General features: G+C 39.3%; 1 protein-coding gene across 2 annotated transcripts in view; it reads right to left on the reverse strand.

Moving 5' to 3' along the window:
• Positions 1-4,211: 4,211 nt before the first annotated feature.
• Positions 4,212-21,063, reverse strand: part of CNGB3 (cyclic nucleotide gated channel subunit beta 3) — a 168,018-nt gene continuing 151,166 nt past the window's right edge. The window contains exons 16-18 of one of the 2 annotated variants that reach the window (XM_010378557.2): positions 9,191-9,337; positions 8,774-8,948; positions 4,212-6,425 (exon numbers count right to left, since the gene is read on the reverse strand). In XM_010378557.2, coding sequence (XP_010376859.2) covers positions 6,081-6,425; positions 8,774-8,948; positions 9,191-9,337 — 667 coding nt within the window. In that variant the 3' untranslated portion in view covers positions 4,212-6,080. The remainder of the gene's footprint in view (positions 6,426-8,773; positions 8,949-9,190; positions 9,338-21,063) is intronic. The other variant, XM_010378558.2, reaches the window with a different exon arrangement.

Consider the following 21,063-nt stretch of genomic DNA (forward strand, 5'->3'; position numbering starts at 1 on the left):
CATAGGTGAGAACTGACCCTGGAAAGGATGCCATCCATCATAGGGTACATTCACACACACCCACACACTCACACACACCCACACTCACACACAGTCACACACACCCACACCCACACACACCCACATTCACAAACACATACATACACCCACACACACTCCCACACTTACTCTGACTGGGACCATTTAGACACAGTAGCCCACCTAACAGGCACTTCTTTGGGATATAGGAGAAAACTGGAGAAACCCACAGAGTCATGAAAAGAACATGTAAAATCCATGCAGACAGTGGCTGTAGAGAGGAATCTATTTTTTTCTCATTAATGTTATAACAAAACAACATTGTATGTAATTACATTACTTGAGGACTTGCTGTATCTGTAAATCATCAATTAATTAGTCAAATGAGTAATGAACATGGATTATAAGGAGTCCAGGGAAGAGATATATGTGGATTAGCAGTAGCAGGGGAAGAAAGAAGCAGGGAAAAGCTCACCCTTTATCTCTGGGGACCCCTGGATGTCTGAATTCTGACTCTTGGCCAAGATAAGGGCAGTGAGAATAATGCGGTGTTTAAAGTGCTAAACTCTGGCGACTCCAAGAGTCAATTTCTTCACTAAAGGTTTTCTAGTGATCTAATTGGTTAGGCAGCGTGCCTTTGATATGTGGAGAGAGGGGTATATGAAGCCCACTGTTGATTTTATAGCTTTGAGCTCTCCCAAAGCCTAGATTCCTTGCACAGATCTTGGTGGTTCAATCCCTGAGATAGAGTCAGATCGGATCCTTGTGTAACCACCTTGGAGAGCTTGCTCATGGGATGATTGTCAGACTCACACTGCTTGCCTGTGCTCTTTTTCTCTTGCTGCATCGTTTCCATGGCCTTTACATAAAAGCCCCACGTGTGTATGAGTATGCTCTGTGGAGTGTGGTGAGCCCTTTCCAATATCCGGACATGGGAAATCTTTGCAGTCACAGTGCCTAGGGAAATAGATGCCTCATTTTCCTCATCGGAAAAATGATGAGGATGATAAAAATAATAATTACCTCATGGGGCTATTATGAAGATTAAGTGAGCTAATAGAGGTACAACAATTAGAGCAGTATATGGTACACAGCAAATGCTGTAAAAGTCCTAGTTATTATTATTTTGAGCCTGTCTAAACCTTAGTGATACGGTTTGGCTGTGTCCCCATCCAAATCTCATCTTGAATTGTAACTCCCACAATTCCCACATATCATGAGAGGAACCTGGTTGGAGGTGATTGAATCATGGGGTGGGTTTTTTCATGCTGTTTTTATGATAGTGAGTGAGTCTCAGGAGATCTGATGGTTTTAAAAACGGGAGTTTCTCTGCACAAGCTCTCTCTTTGCCTGCTGCCATCCATGTAAACTGTGACTTGCTCCTCCTTGCCTTCTGCAGTGATTGTGAGGCCTCCCCAGCCATGCGGAATTGTAAGTCCATTAAATCTCTTTTTCTTTCTAGTCTCGGATATGTCTTTATCAGCAGCATGAAAATGGACTAATACACTTAGCATGGGGGACTTCTTTTGCCTCAACTTTGTGTGTGTGCATGTGTGTATGTTTGATAATTGCTTCCTGTCTACTCACTTATTATTAAGAAAAAAATTTTGTTTTAAAATAGCTGTTTTTTTGTTTATTTGTTTGTTTGTTTGTTTTGACGGAGTCTCGCTGTATCGCCCAGGCTGGAGTGCAGTGGCATGATCTTCGCTCACTGCAACCTCCACCTCCCGGGTTCAGCCTCCCAAGTACCTGGGACTACAGTCGCCCACCACCATACCCAGCTAATTTTTGTATTTTTAGTAGAGACAGGGTTTCACCATGTTTGCTAGGCTAGTCTCAAACTCCTGACCTCAGGTGATCCACCCGCCTCAACCTCCCAAAGTGCTGGGATTACAGGTGTGAGCCACCTCACCCAGTGCTGTTTGAAATCTTATCAGTAAGACTGAAACATTCCATTTTTGCCTGGAGGGTCTGAGTTATTTTGACACAGAAAAGCATCCAGGTGCACAACTTCAAATAAGAGAGTTTTGGACGCAACATTCCATTTATCTTAATGTAATAGTTTTCAAGGAAACAGGGCCCTGCATTTGCTTCTTAGCTCAAGCCTGATGTTAAATATTGTCTTGCTTTAATTACAGCCTATCAAAATATCACTTCATTTAAACTCCACTTAACCTCTGCCCCTCCCCAATATCCGATAGTAACCTTGTCTTTTCCTGTGTTTGGTGGGACACTCAGATTTTCTCTGGTGAATAATGTCCCTTGTTGCATCATGTTAATAAACTTGGCTTTATTGTATCATACTATGGTTTTGTTCCTGGTGGTCTTTATCAGACAAGCTTTATAGAAATATACATGCATGGTATTACTGAAGATTTCAGTCTTTTTTCTTTTAAAAAAAACTATACTAGTATTTTAAAAATATCTATCCTTTTTGCTTTATGTAAATCTAATTCATTACTTCTAACTGCTAGATAGAACTTCATCTCACAAACACAACCATACTCCCACACACCATATTTTTTTCCCATTCTCCTAGAGGTAGATATTAGAGTTGCCTCCAATTCCTTTGTACTATAAACAATGCTATATATCCTCATGGATTTCCTCTTATGGAAATCCTTAAGAATTTTCTGGCATATATACTCTGAAATGGTACTGCTGAGTTCTAAGGTGTGCTGCCAAAATTTTGCTAAGATTGCTAGAATAGTAGATCCAGTGTACATACTTGCCAGCACTTGGTACTATTATCTGCTTTCAAGTATTTTCCAGTTAGAGGGGTATAAGGTGGTATTCCATTTGTGTTCTGATTTGTATTTCTTTGAGCACAAGTGAAGTCAAGCACCTTTTCTCTGTCAATTACTTATTTGTTTTTCATCCATGAATTACTTACTCATATTCTCTCCCCCTTTAAAAAACTGGGCTTTTTGTCACTATGCAAAGAAAGCACAAGAGCTAGTCTTTGCTGTGTTATAATTTATAATTAAGCAGAAATAATTTACAATTAAGAGGAAATTAGAGGACATGTTGTACTATGTGGCACTTCCTGAAAGTACAAAAGATAATCCCTTGAGATAGAACCATCATAGGTTGATGTTTTTAGAGGCAGCTGGGAGAGAGAAAATGTGAGCAGAGTTGGAAGTATAGGACAGAGGTAAGTGATGGAGGAGAGACAAACTTCCAAAGTATGGCAGGCAGCAGGAACAAAGGCCAGAGGAAGAAGGGGAGGTTTGTTCCAGAAAAAGCAAGGAGACCCACTTAAGTGGAGGATATGGTTAGGGTAGTGGAAATTAAATTTGTATACATAGGATTTAACTGGTAGGAGGACTAATAGGTTCCTGTAATGATAGGTTTTATGTGTCAACTTGACAGGGCCACAGGATGCCCAGATAGCTGGTAAAACATTATTTCTGGGTATGTCTGTGGATGAGATCAGCATTTGAATTGGTGGACAGAGTAAAGCAGGTTGCCCTCCCCAATGTAGGTGGGCATAATCCAGTTTGTTGAGGCCCTGAATAGAACAAAAAGATGGAGGAAGGGGCAATTTGCTCTCTTGACCTGATTGCTCCTGCTGGGACATTAGTCTTCTCCTGCCTCAAGCTGCAACCTTCGCCATTAGCTCTCCTAATTCTCAGTCCTTTGGATTCAGACTAGAGCTACACTACCAGCTCTCTTGGGTCTCCAGCTCACAGACTGCAGATGATGGAACATCTTCACAATTGTGTGAGCCAATTTCTAATAATAAATCATATATATGTAAAATATATAAATAAAAAACATGATAATATCTCTATATGATATATATTAAAATATATAATACATCACTCTATATATTTATAATATATAATATCTATTTAAATGTATTTATTATAAAGAATTGGCTCATGAAATTATGAAGGAAAAGAAGTATCATGATCTACCATCTACAAACTGGAGTCCCTGGAAAGCCAGTTGCATAATTTTAGTCTGAGTCTGAAGGCCTCAGAACCAGAAGAACCAGTGGTCTATGTTCCTGTCTGAATCGAATGGCCTGAGATAGATATATATCCCCTATTTTTTTTTTTCCCCCTCTGGAGAACTCTAATACAGCCACTGAGCAGGGAAGTAACATGGTCAAAAGTAGGGTTTTAGAAAGATTTTATTTTCCAATAGCAAAGGGACTGAGAGGGCAGACCAGTGACCAGAGAAGACTATAGGTAAAAAGTGAATGTTTATTTGCATTGAACAGAAAATATGTACTGGGTGTTAGCAATGGGATTGAAAAAGAAGGGATAATTAGAAAGATTTAAAAAGAAAAAGAATTTGATGGCACTATATCAACAATAAAAGAGTTCTTGAATTTTCTAAGATTTTAGTCTGATGGATTGGAAATATATTGATATTATCTGAAACAGGATAGCTTGTGGGGGGAATCACTGCCAGGGGAAGAGCATAAATTGCAATGGTGTTATATTTTAATATCATTTGAATAAATTACAGGGTTTAAGGGGAAAGCATATTGCTCACAAGTTGAGGAATTTTGTCCTTTTCTTTTCCTATTATCAGACTCTTCAGCCCTATTCTACCTTTTCTTTCTGAGTTTTGAAAACACCCTTTTTGTACACAATCATTCTTTCTGCATACAAACTCCCATTTATCAAATAAATGCTATTTAACAATTTGTCTGTATTCCCTTAAATCCTGAAAAAAATCAACCATTCTTTAGTAAAACTTGTTATATTTTGTGATATTCAAACACTACATTCAAAAATGGTGACTCTATCAAATGATACAGTTTATTATAGTGATTGGTTTGTACATGATTTATTAAATACATCTATGTTGTAGGCTTTTTGGCTAATATGATTTGTTAAAACCCTCTCAGCAAAGTGCTGTTACAATGACCATCTTTGGGGACTTGGAAATAGCCTCATTACACAGAACTTGATGTTATACACTAATGGCATTTATTAGAATGGAATTCTATATGTATTATTACTTCTGACATCAGCCTGGCCTTTGTAGCCTCCTCACAGCATGCAACTTTGGTAATTATGCTAATGCTAGCTAATTCATGAGGACGACTTCCTAAAGTGCACTCAATTAACTTGGAGATTTTGTAAATAGCTATACATGTAGGTTCCGGAAATTGTGGGGATATGTCAATCTGACATGTGTAGAGTCTGCCTTCCTAACTGCATCACTTTGTTTTACTAAAGCTTAATTTTAAACAGCAAGAAGTTCCAATCTGATATCTTTTCCAGCAAGTGCTTGAGGAAGATTCTGATAAGTGTCACTTTAGCCTGTATCCTCCAGTCCAACTCCCTTGAGCCAGATGAGTTAGGTAGATTGGTGTCTTTTAAGTTGGTTAGAAGAGAAAATATTGAAGTTTATTTCTTTACCAAAGGGTACAATTTTTCCAATATGTTCCTGCAATGTGATTTTTGCCAGTTTGCTAATTCTGCCGACTAACGTTGCTCTTCAGGGGACTGTTCCAAAAATTAGACTTCTCATTCAGAAGGCTTCATGATCTCTGCTTCCCTTCAGTCCCAGCTGCTGGGGATTTTTTGATATTACAGTGACTCATCAACCTCATTTGAATGAAAATAATCTGATTTTTGACCTATTACATTAAAGGCTTATACCCCTTACATATAAGAGGTGAAATTCATAAACCTAGAACAATTAGCCAGGCTTAAGAGTGCCATACAAGAAATTAAACACAATAAATTTAAGAGAAAAGGTTAGTGAATTACATCACAGCCAAGAGCAAGCTAATAAAACTGGGAGGAAGAAACATTATCGGGAAAGAACCAAAGGAAAAGGAAACTTACTACATACAATTAGAAGATACAGCAATTGCATAAAGTTAATGAAAACAGAGAATAGGGATGGCTTTTAATAATCTTCTTATTACCACTGCATGAAATCACACTCTCAGATAAGTTCTAGAAACTAAGCTAGGGATTTGCCTTTCATTTCTCAAGGGTCCCAACAGGTCATTTCCCCTCATTAATTTAAGTTACAATCCTAGGTACCATCTCTGGGAACTAGCTATATCACATCTAAAGATAATCAAACATTTATTGCTTAGCCTTTTCTTTGACTTCAATAGTAAGAACCTCTTCTCCACCCTCAGCAGAAGGAGCCATGCTGATGATGAGTGATTGACGGGAAGTTCCTCTGGGTAAAACTGTCCTAACTGACTGGGGCTCTTCCTCCACTGCAATAGAACTTGCTATACATTCAGGTCTGTCCAGTGACTTCTCTTCTGGCTCTCTTCCTTTATCTTTATCTTCATTTTCTTTTTGTTTATCTTCATTTTCTTTTCCTTTATCTTCATTTTCTTTTTGTTTATCTTCATTTTCTTTTTGTTTATCTTCATTTTCTTTTCCTTCTTCCTTTCCTCCTTCAGAATTTTCTTTTTTCTGGAAAGAGCAATTACAAGTAACTGGTGTTGAAATCATAATTAAAAACATTAGATTGGATTTTGATTAGCATGTAATGGCTAAGATCACCACCAAGACAGACTGTCTGAATTAAGTGAATCCAGGAATCATGTCTGCTTTGCTTCTGACTATCATTTGACTAAGTTTCTGGTGTGTTAGAGAATGGACCTGTTGCCTTTGACTCATGACGTTAGTCTGAATTGCATTTTTTTTTTGTCTCTGCTAAGGAATTCTCTTCCTATTGGTCCTTATACTCTCTGAATTATTAGACTCAGTGCTCAGGACTCTGTTTTTGCTTTTTAAATATTTACTTATTCTGTAGAGATAAAAGTTTAAATATTTATTTTTAATAAAAAAGTATTAACCACTACCATATAAAAGGACTGTAGAAAGTAGGGTTTCCTCTTGCCTAAGCTCATGGGAGAAACTCAGGGAGAAACTTATCCCTTTCCTAGTACAATCTTTTCCATTTGTCCCACAGGTCCTTGACCTGTCATGTTGGAACCTATTGTGTTAAGCACTAGCTATAGAAATTTCATAGCAAAAGGCACACTATGCTCTTTATTGGTAATGGTTGGTCGGGATCAATTTGAGAAAGGCTTGCCCAAGATATGAATGTGCACAGATAAAGTTGAGATACTTAACACATTTACTTATATATTTCTTTACTCCCATACATTTTTTAAGCAAATTACTATTTCTATGCCGATACAAATGAAGCATTTGATTTATACTGGATCCCTAATTTTCACCACAGTGTTTTATGTGTGGAAAAGGAAAAGGCAAGTTTTCATCTTTTGTATGTGACTGAGTTTATAATATGTGCTTTACTGATTTTCTGAAAGGTCCACAGCTACCCATTTTCTACAGTTTTAGAGATAACATAATGACTAGGTTCAGAAAACCTGAATCCCTATTCTGTTTCTCAGTGTCTGCTCTCATAGACTAATTATGAGAATCAAAGAAATATGGAAACCAAAAAAAAAAAAAAAAAAAAAAGAGAACATTGAATATTTGTGAAAATGTTGATAAAATAGGTTATTTATTTATATATCCATATGTATGTCTGTATATATACAGTTGATTCTTATTATTCATGTAGTTTTGTTCTATAAAGTTTCAACAAACAGCAAGTTAGAAAGTACTGAACCATTGCTCCTGAGGGAAATACAGCATTAGGTTCCTATGAGATATTATGATTCAAACCATAATATTTTTGTCAACTGGTCAATATATAACTTTGTTTCATGTGTGTTTTTGTTTAGAGATACCCTGTTTAATTTGATCAATTGATTAATTTGAGGTATTATTGATTCATTATATTGAACTCATGGAAGCAACACTGTAATGCCTGAATGAAGTTTATCTAACACACATATTTTCTCTGGAAGGCACATCACAGCACTTTGGCACTTAGAAGCACTGGACAGTATTTCAGGACTATGCTTGGGGGCTATTTTAAACAGCAAATCACACACATGCAAAAAGCACAAAAATGTGGAAACCATGGCCCCAAAAGTGTCACTCTTTGTTGTTGTTTGTTTGTTTGTTTGTTTTGTTTGTGTGTTGAGACAGATTCCTGCTCTGTCGCCAAGACTGGAGTGCAGTGGTGTGATCTCGGCTCACTGCAACCTCTGCCTCCCAGGTTCAAGCGATTCTCTTGCCTCAGCCTCCCAAGTAGCTGGGACTACAGGTGCATGCCACCATGCCCGGCTAATTTTTTGTGTTTTCAGTAGAGACGGGATTTCACCGTGTTAGCCAGAATGGTCTCGATCTCCTGATCTCGTGATTTGCCTGCCTTGGCCTCCCAAAGTGCTGGGATTACAGGCGTGAGCCACCACGCCCAGCCAAGGGTCACTCATTTATAGTATGAGAGCTGAAACAAGAAAGTAGAGTGCCTCTTTGTTGAACCTCAGCTGAAAATGTATGCATCAAGCAACTTAATTATTTTGCCACCCTGCACGTGTTCTTGTCCACAAATAACCACAAAAGCACCATAAGTATTGATTTTAAGTTACTAATAAATTATAGTAGGTAGATTCACCAACATAGAATCTGCAAATAATCTATGAATAATGAGGGTATACTCTTTATAAATACATGTATATTAAGGCTGTTTATAAACATCCTGTGAGGGTTCAATGTGATGATATGTGGGAATTCAGCAGTTTAAATAATAATGTGCTATATATAAAGCAGGAATTATTAGTATTATATTAGTCCAAATCATTCCATTGCCTGAAATGGAATTAGAGTAGGCTTTTGTGTGGATATACTTAGACTAGAGCCTTCTCCATGACAGCCCTCCATTCACTCCACCTTATTACCTGAGCTGCTTGTTCTCGCTTCAATTTGAGTAGTGTTGCAAGACTTGCTTTTCCTGTGCCTCCTAGGAGAGTTTTGAACAGTTTGGGTGTCTCTTCTTTTGGTGGGAAGAGGAAGGCAAGATCTTTTCTTGGAGGGGTTGCTTCTGCCGTCTTAGCCTTCTGCTTTAAAAGCACTCTGGGGGTAGGAGAGAAAAGCTGTTTTAGGTAACTCTGTGAGAGTTCTGGCAAAATTTACCAGAAAAACTGCAATTTATCCTAACCTGTGTAGTTTCAATGGGTACCTACATTAATAGTTGTTTATTAAGCCTATCTCACTGTGATCAAGTTTATCACAATCATAATACGGTTCTCCCTATCTCAGAGTTTACAAAGTAAAACCAACTCCATTCATCTCTAATGGGGTTTTAAAGGATGTACCTGGCTTTCTTCATGAGGATCCTTTCAGAATCTGGATAATGCACTAGAATTTCTTGGAGGGTCTTTTTGTCTAGCGTTAAAAGATTGGCAAACCCATGGGCCACCACATTGGCAGTTCGACGGTTTCCTCCTCCTGCTGCTAGAAGGCTGTAAGAGAGAAAAGTGAGTCTTTGCCACCAGTTTCACTTTTCCTCCACTGAAATCTCTTTTAAAAAATAGCAATTATTGTAAGTATTTATACTGCTTCAGAAATCATTCCCTAGAAGTGAGGGTCCAGGTGACTGTGCGGAGAGTATCAGGATGTGGGAATATAAATGGCTCAGTTTTGAATATATTTTTTCTCTAACTCTCACCTCTAAGTCCCACAAATCAAGGACTTGTGGCTGTCAGTATCCTGTCAGATCCTTCATCCCAGATTCCAGAAATGCAGAATCCTTTTTGACTGGGTATCCCTCATTTGCTCCTTCAGATACACTTTTCGCCTCTCCCCAGGCTCATTTGTTTCCCAGGAAGCTGACCTCTGTAGGCTTGCCTTCTGACTTCATTTGAGCTCAGCCATTGGAAAAGACTAATAGGAACTCAGAAAGCAGGAAGAGAGTGGGTTCAGAGCATTTATCTCCCCTGTTATTTTCCTGCCGAACCTTAGGGCTGCAGTTCTCTACCAAAATCTACAGCTCCTGACGCATGGATGTTTTCTAGAAGTGCCATTCCCATCACTCTTGATGAGTTCTGGTAACTATACTCTCTTCTTTTCCTGTTCAGGCCTCACTGTAGTAACAGTTCCTTTACTGCTGCTAAATTTGAGATGCACTGCCACCTTTTGTTGGTGTAGTAGTCCATTTTCACTCTGCTGTAAAGACACTACCTGAGACTGGGTAATTTATAAACAAAAGATGTTTAATTGAGTCAATTCTGCATCACTGGGGAGGCCTCAGGAAACTTATGGTAATGGTGGAAGGCCAAGGGGAAGTAAGGCACATCTTACATGGCAGTAGGAGAGAGAGCGAGCAAGAAAGTGCCACACTTTAAAACCATCAACTCTCCTGGGAACTCATTCATTATCACGAGAATAGCATAGGGGAAACTGCCTTCATGATCCAGTCACCTCCCATCAGGTCCTTCCCTCAACACGTGGGGGTTACAATTTGAGATGAGATTTGGGTGGGGACACAGAGCTAAACCATGTCAGTTGGGTGCAGCTTAGACTTTTCCTCACTTCTGTCAGTAATCCCTTTATCAAAGTTTACTCAATTGCCTCACTTGAGTGTGTCTGTTTCCTACCTGGGCTCTGGCTAATATAGCTCTCAACATCAAATGTGAAAGCCAGCCCTTCATGATGCCCTGGTCACCTGAGATGAATCCAATCTCATCTCCTACTGTACTCCAAAATCATCCTGTTTCTCAATGTCAGAAGCTGCTCTGTAATAGAGTCATTCACATACATCTCCCCACCTGAAATGCCAGGGAATTGTGGACTTTATGTCTTGGAAGGATAGAGAAGAGCATCTTGCATTTGAGAAACAAGCAACAAAGAGTGGGGGAATAAATGAACACAGAAATGAATAAGATAAGTGGATAAAAGTCTATCATTACCAATGATCTGAGAAAGAAGGGTTGGTCTGTAAAAACGAACAAGAAAAACCACATTTCAAATGTGTAAAAAAGACACCATATGTTCTGCATTAAGAGCATAACACAATAGACTGAACCCCTTGGAGTTAATCTGTTAGAAATTGAGAAAGAAGGATCACATTAACAAAAACAGTCTACAGGTGGAGAAGACAGAGAAAACACTCTGACCTTTGGAAGCAATGAGATATGAGAAGCTGCATGGGCCCTGTGCCTGAAGATTTATGTTATACAATATGAACAACTTCTGTTGTTGCAGAAAAGGGGGCATTCCAGTTGGCTGCTAATTGTTAAAAAACTAATGTAGGGTTTTAGCTCTGACAGGTTAAGAGCCTGGAAGTCATTACTCCTGTCCTTACAACAAGAAAAAGCTGCAAAATTGAAAAATTAACGAGTTTTCTTAGATCTGTCAGAGAACTAAAGTCACGGGGCAAACTACCATCCCCAAACCGGGAGAGAGAGGTGAATCCATAAAACTACAGCCATATCTGCTTACTGCAACAGAAACCCCTGGAGTAGGAACTGGTAAGAATGCTTAAACATTAATTTTAATAAATTGTTGGAGGCTGAATGTGGACTAGCATGAGAGTGAGAAACTCTTGGGGGCCAGGGTTATAAAGTCACTCACACTTTGGTGGGATTTACCACCAGGAACCTCATCAGGTTCTTAGGATGAAGAGCCAACGAAGATCCCCTCTTGGCTCTGGCAGGCGTAGGGGAAGATGAATCATCGTGAAATATGCCCAGAGCATATTTGTTCTCCATACCGCAGGCCTACTATTTAGAGAAAAATACTTTACCAGAGCTTTGTGCCACGTGAGGGAAGAACATTTTTCCCATTGCAGCCCCTTTAAGCCTTCCTGTCTTATCTAAGGGAGATGGAAAGCTAAGAAACTTAGCTTTGCTGTGAATGTCACAGCATTGGGACATACAAAAAACTGAAAATCACAGAATTATAAATTGTTTCTCCTTCTCCATGCTTTATCCCCACACCAAGTATCCTATATAATACTAATGAATTACAGCTGAAACAGCGGCAAGATGCAAAACCTCTCTGAGAAGCCTCTCTTAGGCTGCCCTAAGCCCAGTCAACGGTGGAGACAAAGACAGGGAACTAGAAGGAATTTGAAGCCTCTGGCACCAACAGCTATACCAAATGTTAAACACAGCCCGATTCCTAGCCAAATTCGTATAAAATGTCACACTAGAGACCTGTTTACCTCAGTCCGTATTATTTGTTACATAATTTTTAGCTTTGAACCACAAAAAACAAAAAAATTATAAGGAATGCTAAAAGGGAAGAAAAAACAGTCCCAAGAAACAAGCATCAGAAATAGATTGAAATATGACACAGATACTGAAGTTATTAGACAGGAAATGTTTTAAGACTATGATTAATATGTAATCCCAGCACTTTGGGAGGCTGAGATGGGTGGATCACTTGAGCTCGGAGTTCAAGACCAGCCTGGGTTACATGCTCAAACCCCATCTCCACTAAAAATATAAAAACTTAGCCGGGCATAGTGGCATGCCTTGTGGTCCCAGCTACTTGTGAGGCTGAGGAGGGAGCATTGCTTGAGCTCAGGTGGTGAAGGTTGCATTGAGCCCAGATCGCACCGCTGCACTCCAGCCTGGGCAACAGAGTGAGACCCTATCTCAAAAAAAAACAAAGAAAAAATGGCCTAGAACTTTTCAAAATTAATGTCAGATACAAAACCACAGATCCAGGAAGTTAGGAGAACATTAAGCAAGATAAATACCAAAAGAAACAAAACAAATGAAAAACCCCCAACTTCTGGGCATATCATATTCCAACTGCAAAAAACCAAAGACAAAACCTTGAAAGAATCCAGAGGGGGGGAAGTACCTAAGATAGAGAGAAACAAGGATAAGAATTGTAGCAGATTTTTAAATTAGAAGCCATACAAGAAAGACATTGGAGTACGGTATTTAACGTGTTGCAAGAAAAACTACCAACTAGAATTCTACATTTAGGGAAATGACCCTTCAGAAGTAAAGGAGAAACAAAATCATTGTCAGAAAAACAAAAACAGAGGGAATCAATTGCCAGCGGCCTCGCCCTGTAAAAAATGTTTAGAGTTCTTCAGGGAGAAGGAAAATGACATAGATCAGAAACTCAGGTCTACACAAAGAAAGGAAGGACATTTAAAAAGGCATAAATGAAAGTAAAATATTTTGTCATTCTTTTTCTTTTTTTTTTTTGAGACGGAGTTTCGCTGTTGTCACCCAGGCTGGAGTGCAATGGTACAATCTCGACTCACTGCAACCTCTGCCTCCTGGGTTCAAGTGATTCTCCTGCTTCAGTCTCTTGAGTAGCTGGGATTACAAGTGTCTACCACCATGCCTGGCTAATTTTTGTATTTTTAGTAGAGATGGGGTTTCACCATGTTGGCCAGGCTGGTCTCAAACTCTTGACCTCAGGTGATCTGCCCGCCTCAGCTTCCCAAAGTTCTGGGACTACAGGCATGAGCCACCATGCTCAGCAATTTTTCTCATTCTTAATTGTTCTAAAAGACAACTGTTTAATAAAGTGGTAATGTGTTTGGTAATTATAACCTATGGATAAGTGAAATGAATGACAGCAATGTCATAAGGGCTGAGAGGGAAGAACTGGAAACATTCTGTTGTAAGGCACCACAGGTAAAGTGGCATAGTGTTATACAAAGGTAGGTTCAGATACGTTTAAAATGCATATTGAAAACTGTAGAGTAACCATTAAACTTTAAAAAACAAGTATAATTATTATGATAAGAAAGAAAAAAGAAATGGAATCATATAAAATGCCCAAAGTGAGAAAAGGAAGGAAAAATGTGGGAGGAAACTGGTGTAAAGCCATTCATGGCTTCAAACTTGGCCACTTACCTGCACCTAGCATTAATGACAGGGTCCAGGGCTCTCCAGGCCACTTAAGAATGGACTTAGCCCTGGAAAGGTGACTCACGCATGTAATCTCAGCACTTTGGGAGGTTGAGGCGGGCAGATTGCTGGAGCCCAGGAGTTCAAGACTAGGCTGAGCAACATAGCAAAATCCCATCTCTACAAAAAATACAAAAATTAGCTGGGCGTTGTGGCACACGCCCGTAGTCTCAGCTACTTGGGAGACTGAAGTAGAAGGATCACTTGAGCCTGGGAGGTCGAGGCTGCAGCAAGCACCATGGTCACACCAATACACTCCAGACTGGGTGACAGAGTGAGACCTTGTCTCAAAAAAAAAAAAAAAAAAAAAATGGAATTCCTCCTCTAAGGCAGAAAGAATATATTTGGAATCTTTAAACATGTGCTCAATGATTTCACATTTCAAAGTTTTCCCTTTGTGGGAAACCACTAACTTTAGTCTTTTCCTAAGGTACTCTTAAGCTCTGCCTTTGTCAGAGAAGACAAGGGAAATAAATTTTACCCCATCTGTCTATGTATGTACATATCATTCTGTCTGTCATCTGCTGTCACAACCATATCTTCACTCATTCATCTAGTCAACTTTCTTCTGTCTACCTTCTTCCCTTTCTATGAAATTGATGTTAATATTTGAAGGACAATGATTGGATGAGTCTATTTCATTCACATTCCCGTTGTCATGGACACAGGGTAATCCAGTAGTTATGCAAGGCTGGATGGGATTGGGGAGGTTAATTTGAACCTGAGAATATCTGTATATGTATGTTAGACTATGAGAACAGAACGGAAATAACATATTTAAATGTCAGGTTATTTTGAGATTTCTCAAGTTTTAATTAAACTTGCCTACAGGTTACACGTTTGGAGTGCTTGATGAGTTTTAAACGGAAGAAATAGTCTGTCTGCCAGATGGATTTTGCCCAAACTCTTTCAGCAACGTTTAAAATAGCATCTTTTTTTTTTTTTTCATCTTGTCCACAAAATGCTTCTCCAGCATTCCAGCCATGGAAAGTTTCACTCATTAAATAACCTAAATATTCCCAGCCCCACATAGAGTTTCCGAAAGAGCCCATGCTGGAGGACAAAGAGTGGAGTTTGCTATTGTGTCCCTAGGTAAAAATAGAGTGAGCAGAGCAATGGACCAGGAAACAAAGAAATGGTTCTAATCCTAGAGCCACCTCTATTTGCTGTGACCTTAGACAATAACTCAAAGACTTTTTTGATTTTCACTCTAATAATGTAAGTATTTATTAATACTTACAGTGAAGTAGGGAAAAAGGAGAATTATTAAAGCATGGTATGGTTTTGTGGAAAGAATACATGCTTTGGAACTAGATAATCCTACCATCTATTGTGTTTCTGAATAAATTACTAATCTCTCCTGTAGGAAGCAAGCCCATATTTAGTACCTACTATAGATATCTGATTATCTTTAAGAAGAAATAGTACTAGTGTGCCAAAGTTGGGTACTAGTGTGCCAAAGTTGAGTGAATGAACAAAAGCAGATGTGAGAATGTCATGGAGAAATGTACTCAGGGACTATGTAGGATAACTTGTATATGCAAAACTCAGTAATGTGAGGAACAAGTATACACACACATACGCACATACATTTTCACATACATACAGCATATGTAACAGGCATACATTTGTGTGTATGTGTGTATATATATTTGTATATTTTTTCAGACAGAGCTAGAATATTAAGATAGTCCCTGGTCAGTCATCCATTCCAAGCTTTGTCCAGGGCTGCCACATGTAGGATTACAAATTGTGTGTTACATACAAAATGTAATGTGATTGGAGCCCTCTGGAGTTGTGCAGTGTACAACCTGCACAGCTCTTTTTAGTAGAGCTACTGTATCCAGAAAGTAGATTTCCTTGTGGATACACTCACAAGGAAAAGTAGAATACAAAAGAGCATAAATTGAATGTAGGAGCAAAAGAAAAACAAGAATGGGGACATAAAATGGAATTCATAAAAAAATGAACACTCTGGCACAGCGGGGCTTCAAATTTAGGTGTAATCCTTCTGTACCATAAAAATGGATCCAGTGTTGGTTTAAAGACAGGCAGAAATATCCCCTGAAGGGCTTAGTAAAGGGGCCATTCTGCAAAGTGGTAGAACACTTCATATTCTTGCAATAGACACAACAATAAGCTTGCTAGGAGCATTTGTAATAGAGCCCCCAGTAAAGGCTATGAATCACTTTCAAGTAAAGTTCAGTAAGAGTAAGTTTATGGATGGAAGGAGATAGGTCAGTACAATGCATTCCAGATACCCAGCTCTTTCTTTGTTGCTCAGACGTGATCAATCATTTAGAATATTCAGAGAAACAATCTGTTTTAAACATCGTCTTTCTCAGCAAGGCTTTGATAAGTACTTTTTTGGATATATCTAAGATTGTATGGATGATTGTGCTTTGAAGGTCAATCATGCAAGGGAAGATAAAGAATTCACTGTATAAATTGAAAAGAAAATGAAAAAGATAAATTAGGAGTACATAGAAATAGCGTACTCTGTACTAGACTAGATACTCTGCCAACTTCTGGGGCTATAAAGATGACTAACACCTGCCCTCAAGCTGTTTGTAATCTAGGCGTGGGGTAAGTGTGTGTGCAGATAGTCAATTAGCAAATATTATTACTACTAAGAATATTGTAACAGTAACATTAATAGATAATATTATTGAGTGCTTACTATGAGTGAGATATTTTCCCAAGTTCCTTTTATGTTTTAATACATATAATACTTTTCAAGCTTATGATGTGGTCATGTATTAGTGTTTCTCCATTCTGAGTGATGAAGAAACGAAGTCTCAGTTGAGTAACTTGCCTGGAGATACATAGCTCATAAGTTGTGGCATATGGATGCAGACCTAGTCAGGCAGCCTTCTTAAGCAGATGCAATTTAGAATGATTAATGCTTTAATAATTGTAATAAATGAAAATGTTTCCTAAAATAAAGAAGGTTCTGGTCTAAATACATTTTCTCATGTAGAATTATTTCCGCCTATATATGTAAAACTAACTCGAACATCACACACCGGGGCCTGTCATGGGGAGGGGGGAGGGGGGAGGGATTGCATTGGGAGTTATACCTGATATAAATGATGAATTGATGGTTGCTGACAAGTTGATGGGTGCAGCACACCAACATGGCACAAGTATACATATGTAACAAACCTGCACGTTATGCACATGTACCCTAGAACTTAAAGTATAATAAAAAAAATAAAATAAAATAAAATTTAAAAACTAACTCTACATGCTATCAATGGAAAGAACATCACATTCAATGCTGAGTAAGGGATTAAAACTCCAAATATTTGTTCTCATTAAGCAAATTTCCAACTGGGTGTTATTTGGGAAACATGAGGTTAGATAACCTGTGTAGACTTTTTCTGAGCTATCCTTTTATCTTTGTCAACATTATTAGGAAACACTTTATTCCTTGACAACTTTAAAACTTGACTAAAAATAAATTCTAGCAAAACTTTTGTGACTGAGCAAATATCAGAGGATGTTCTAAGGCCACTTCTGCCTGGGCTTTTTGCTCTTTGCAGATACTTTGATATTCATAAAACTACTGAATGGCAAACACATGTTAACCTAGATTTTTTTCTGTAAAACATTTTGAGGAATGTCTGCATACATAGATTTTTAACAAAATTAAGAGTTTAGATATTACAGATATAAAATGTTTAGCCCCTTCTCCCCCTAGCAGGTCTTGATTTCAGAATTGAATTGGCCTTACAGAAGTGGATGAGCGATGAAGAATCTGGGTACAACTTCTAAGGAAGGAAAGAGGAGAAAAAGGATAATGTGGATCCTTTATTCCATGCTCTGTTTATCTTCCTTCAAGTGCGGGGAAGAATACTTAGCTATGGTACTTTGGCTGGAAAATACTGCATCAAATAAGCATATCCTAATACTGTAGCCTAACTAAATATTTCTTTGGAGTAAAAACCGGGTAACTATGTCAAATATTTGTACAAAGTGTATAGTTTTAAAGTTTTTTTTTTTTTTTTTTTTAAGTAAATCCCTTTATTTTCTTATGTAATGACCATATCACTTTGGTGAGGTAGGTTTTTTTGTTTGATTGTTTTGTTTTGTTTTGTCTCTCTCCTTCGAGGTCTTTATTGCCACTAGGCACAAGTGGCCATGAGAGGTGGTGGCTATAAGGGATGAGTGGGGTTCCCCACTGAGGTAGACCCTGAAGGTGGCTGTGTATGCCCATGGCCAGACCTTGCTAGGCATGCTGAGGGCCAGGCCTGTGGTCCAGCAGTGGTGGGGGTGGCAGGAGGGTCACCAGCACAGGATGCCAGGGCAGTACTTATCAATGAGCTCCTGGTAGTAGGGCCACAGCTTGTCCATGTCTGGCAGGTCAGGGCAGTTGGTCAAATTGAACACCTGCACCCAGGGCAGCATGGCCAGGTCCTGCTTGCTGCACCATTGTCAGTAGTCACCACCTGTGTGCGAGGGGCAGAAGGAGTGGAATCGGATCTTGTAGGAAGCCTCCACTGGGAGCGAGAACTTGTTGAACATCATCAACCGGTATGTCTTGCGCGTCCGTGTGGAGAGACCACCAAACAGGATTTGTGTGAGCAACATGGCTGTTTATTTCATCTGTGTGCAGGCGGGCTGAGTCTGAAAAGAGAGTCAGCAAAGGGAGATAAGGGTGGGGCCGTTTTATAGGATTTGGGTAGGTAAAGGAAAATTACAGTCAAAGGTGGGTTGTTCTCTGGCAGGCAGTATTGGGAGTCACAAGGCGCTCAGTGGGGGAGCTTTTTGAGCCAGGATGAGCCAGGAAAAGGAATTTCACAAGATAATATCATTGCTTAAGGCAAGGACCGGCCATTTTCACTTCTTTTGTGGTGGAATGTCATCGGTTAAGGTGAGGCAGGGCATTTGCACTTCTTTTGTGATTCTTCAGTTACTTCAGGCCATCTGGGCGTATACGTGCAAGTCACAGGGGATGCAATGGCTTGGCTTGGGCTCAGAGGCCTGACACGGTACAAATACTCATTATGGCCCTAGGACATGAGGACCCTGCCGAGCCCACAGTGGGGCTAATACACGCCCAGTTTTGTGCTGTATCGAGGATCCTGGAGGTCAGGATTGTCCTGGAAAGCGGAGTTACAAAACCACGGAGGCCTGGGGACAGAGGCCCCCCAGACACAGCCAGGACCTTCCCTAGGTCATAGAAGCGCAACAAGCTGGAATCAGTCCTTGCCTGGGTGAGCTTCTGGATGCCCTCCGCCATCTGGAAGGCTTGGAACGAGTTGGGGAAGTCTACACCTGGGTCCGATTCATCCACCAGCTCATGCAGCAGGTCCACAGCCTCCATGACCTTAATTTTCTTGTAGGAAAAGCCCCCAAACCAGGCGTGCTTGCTCCTGACGAAATCCACTATCTGGTACATGTACATGAGCTTGTAGGTGGTAAAGACATGGTTCAGGAGGGGACCCAACACGTAGTTCTGGAAGCTGGCCTTGTCTTTGGCAGCCTCTGGGTCCACTTCAGGTAGGTAGACCAGGGAAGGGTCTGGGTCCACTGTCACCTTCACCCTGAGAGGGATACAAAGCGCAGGGGGGCAAGTGTGCACCTGCTGAGAGATGTCTGCAGGCCCAGCCTCCCACTTGCCCCTGGTTTTAGACAGCTTTTTTGTTTGTTTGTTTGTTTGTTTGTTTGTTTTGAGATGGAATCTCGCTCTGTTGCCAGTCTGGAGTGCAGTGGCACCATCTCAGCTCACTGCAACCTCGGACTCCCTGGTTTAAGGGATTCTCTTGCCTCAGCCTCCAGAGTAGCTGGGATTACTGGCACATGCCACCATACCCAGCTAATTTTTGTACTTTTTTTTTTTTTTTTTTTTTTTTTTTTTAGTAGAGACAGGGTTTCACCATGTTGGCCAGGATGGTCTCAGTTTCCTGACCTCATTATTCGCCCACTTCAGCCTCCCAAAGTGCTGGGATTACAGGCATGAGCCACCGCGCCCGGCCAGTGAGGTGGGTTCTTAACCTATACTTAAAGACATGGGAACGGAGTTCCAGAATCAGTTAAGTGAATTGTTCAAGAACAAATACTTAAGAATTTCATCACTGAAATTAAAATCTAAGACAAGAACTGACTTCAAGTCAAGAGGTCTTTTCTTTAACCATAACTAGTGATGCCAACAAAGTTATTGCTGTTGTTTTAATGATACAGATTTGCCCACAGACATTAGGAAAAATAAGGGAGGAACCCACGCAGGCTGGTGTGATAAGACATGTCAAGGTATGATTCTCAGAATCTTTACTTCCTCTCTGCTGTTCCAAATGGTGGCAAAAAACCTTGATTTAGCACTGGATAAAGTTACTTTAGGAGGAATCCTGAAGATATTTCAATGAATATTTAAGCAATGACACTGATTGTATATTTGTTCAGCGGGATATTGTGGGACTTAGATGAGGTATGCTTTTTATGCTAAGCAAAAGGTGCAATACAAAGAGACTATATTCAAAAGGATGTAGTGAAAATGTAAATGTGTATTCTTAACACAGGTAGTGCTCACAGGTTTGAGATAGGAAAAAAATGAAAATGAAGTTTTCTCTTTCAGTATTAATCAAGTCTTATCTCTGCTCATACTTTTAATCTCGTATTGCATAGACCATTTCTGCCTTTTAGGAAAGGGAAAAAAAGGAATAACTGAGTTATTCTGATGAAGAGTAAGAATATGGAATTAAAATAGTCCAAAGACCTAAACGTCTCCTCTGGTACCTCCGTTTTAATGAGTATTCAGCAGAAATAGACAATAATGGTTTAAAGGTTAAAAGGATTTTTAGATGATTTGTCGAAATTTTGGCCATTTCACATTGATGTAAAGTAAATATCAAAAAGAAATTCTCAGATAGGTGATTTGACTAATGTAATAGGTGAAAAGACAGAATTTAAATGTTTTGAATGAAAACCAGATATCTAAAACATACAAGAATATATCAATGCCTGAATTCTACTCAATAACTTGTTATATATGATGAAGAAAGGATGGTGAACAATGAAAGAAATGCAGAAGGTAAATAATCACATTTATGAAAATAAATAGGCCCATAGGAAATTAATTCATTTAGCAAATATATATGGAGGAACTATTATTTCCAGGCACTATTTAAAGAACTTTGAATTAAAATAACCTATTAAAATGCAACAGCAATGGGGATAATAAAGTCACATCAGTAATACTGAAGAACAATAGCTATACATTGTGCTTTGTAATGCAAATTGGTTCAATTTTTCTGGAAAATAATCTGCCCATATATTATAAGAGTTATAGAAATGCTTCTACATTT

Source organism: Rhinopithecus roxellana, chromosome 9, assembly GCF_007565055.1.
Source record: "Rhinopithecus roxellana isolate Shanxi Qingling chromosome 9, ASM756505v1, whole genome shotgun sequence".
Classification (NCBI taxonomy): domain Eukaryota; kingdom Metazoa; phylum Chordata; class Mammalia; order Primates; family Cercopithecidae; genus Rhinopithecus; species Rhinopithecus roxellana.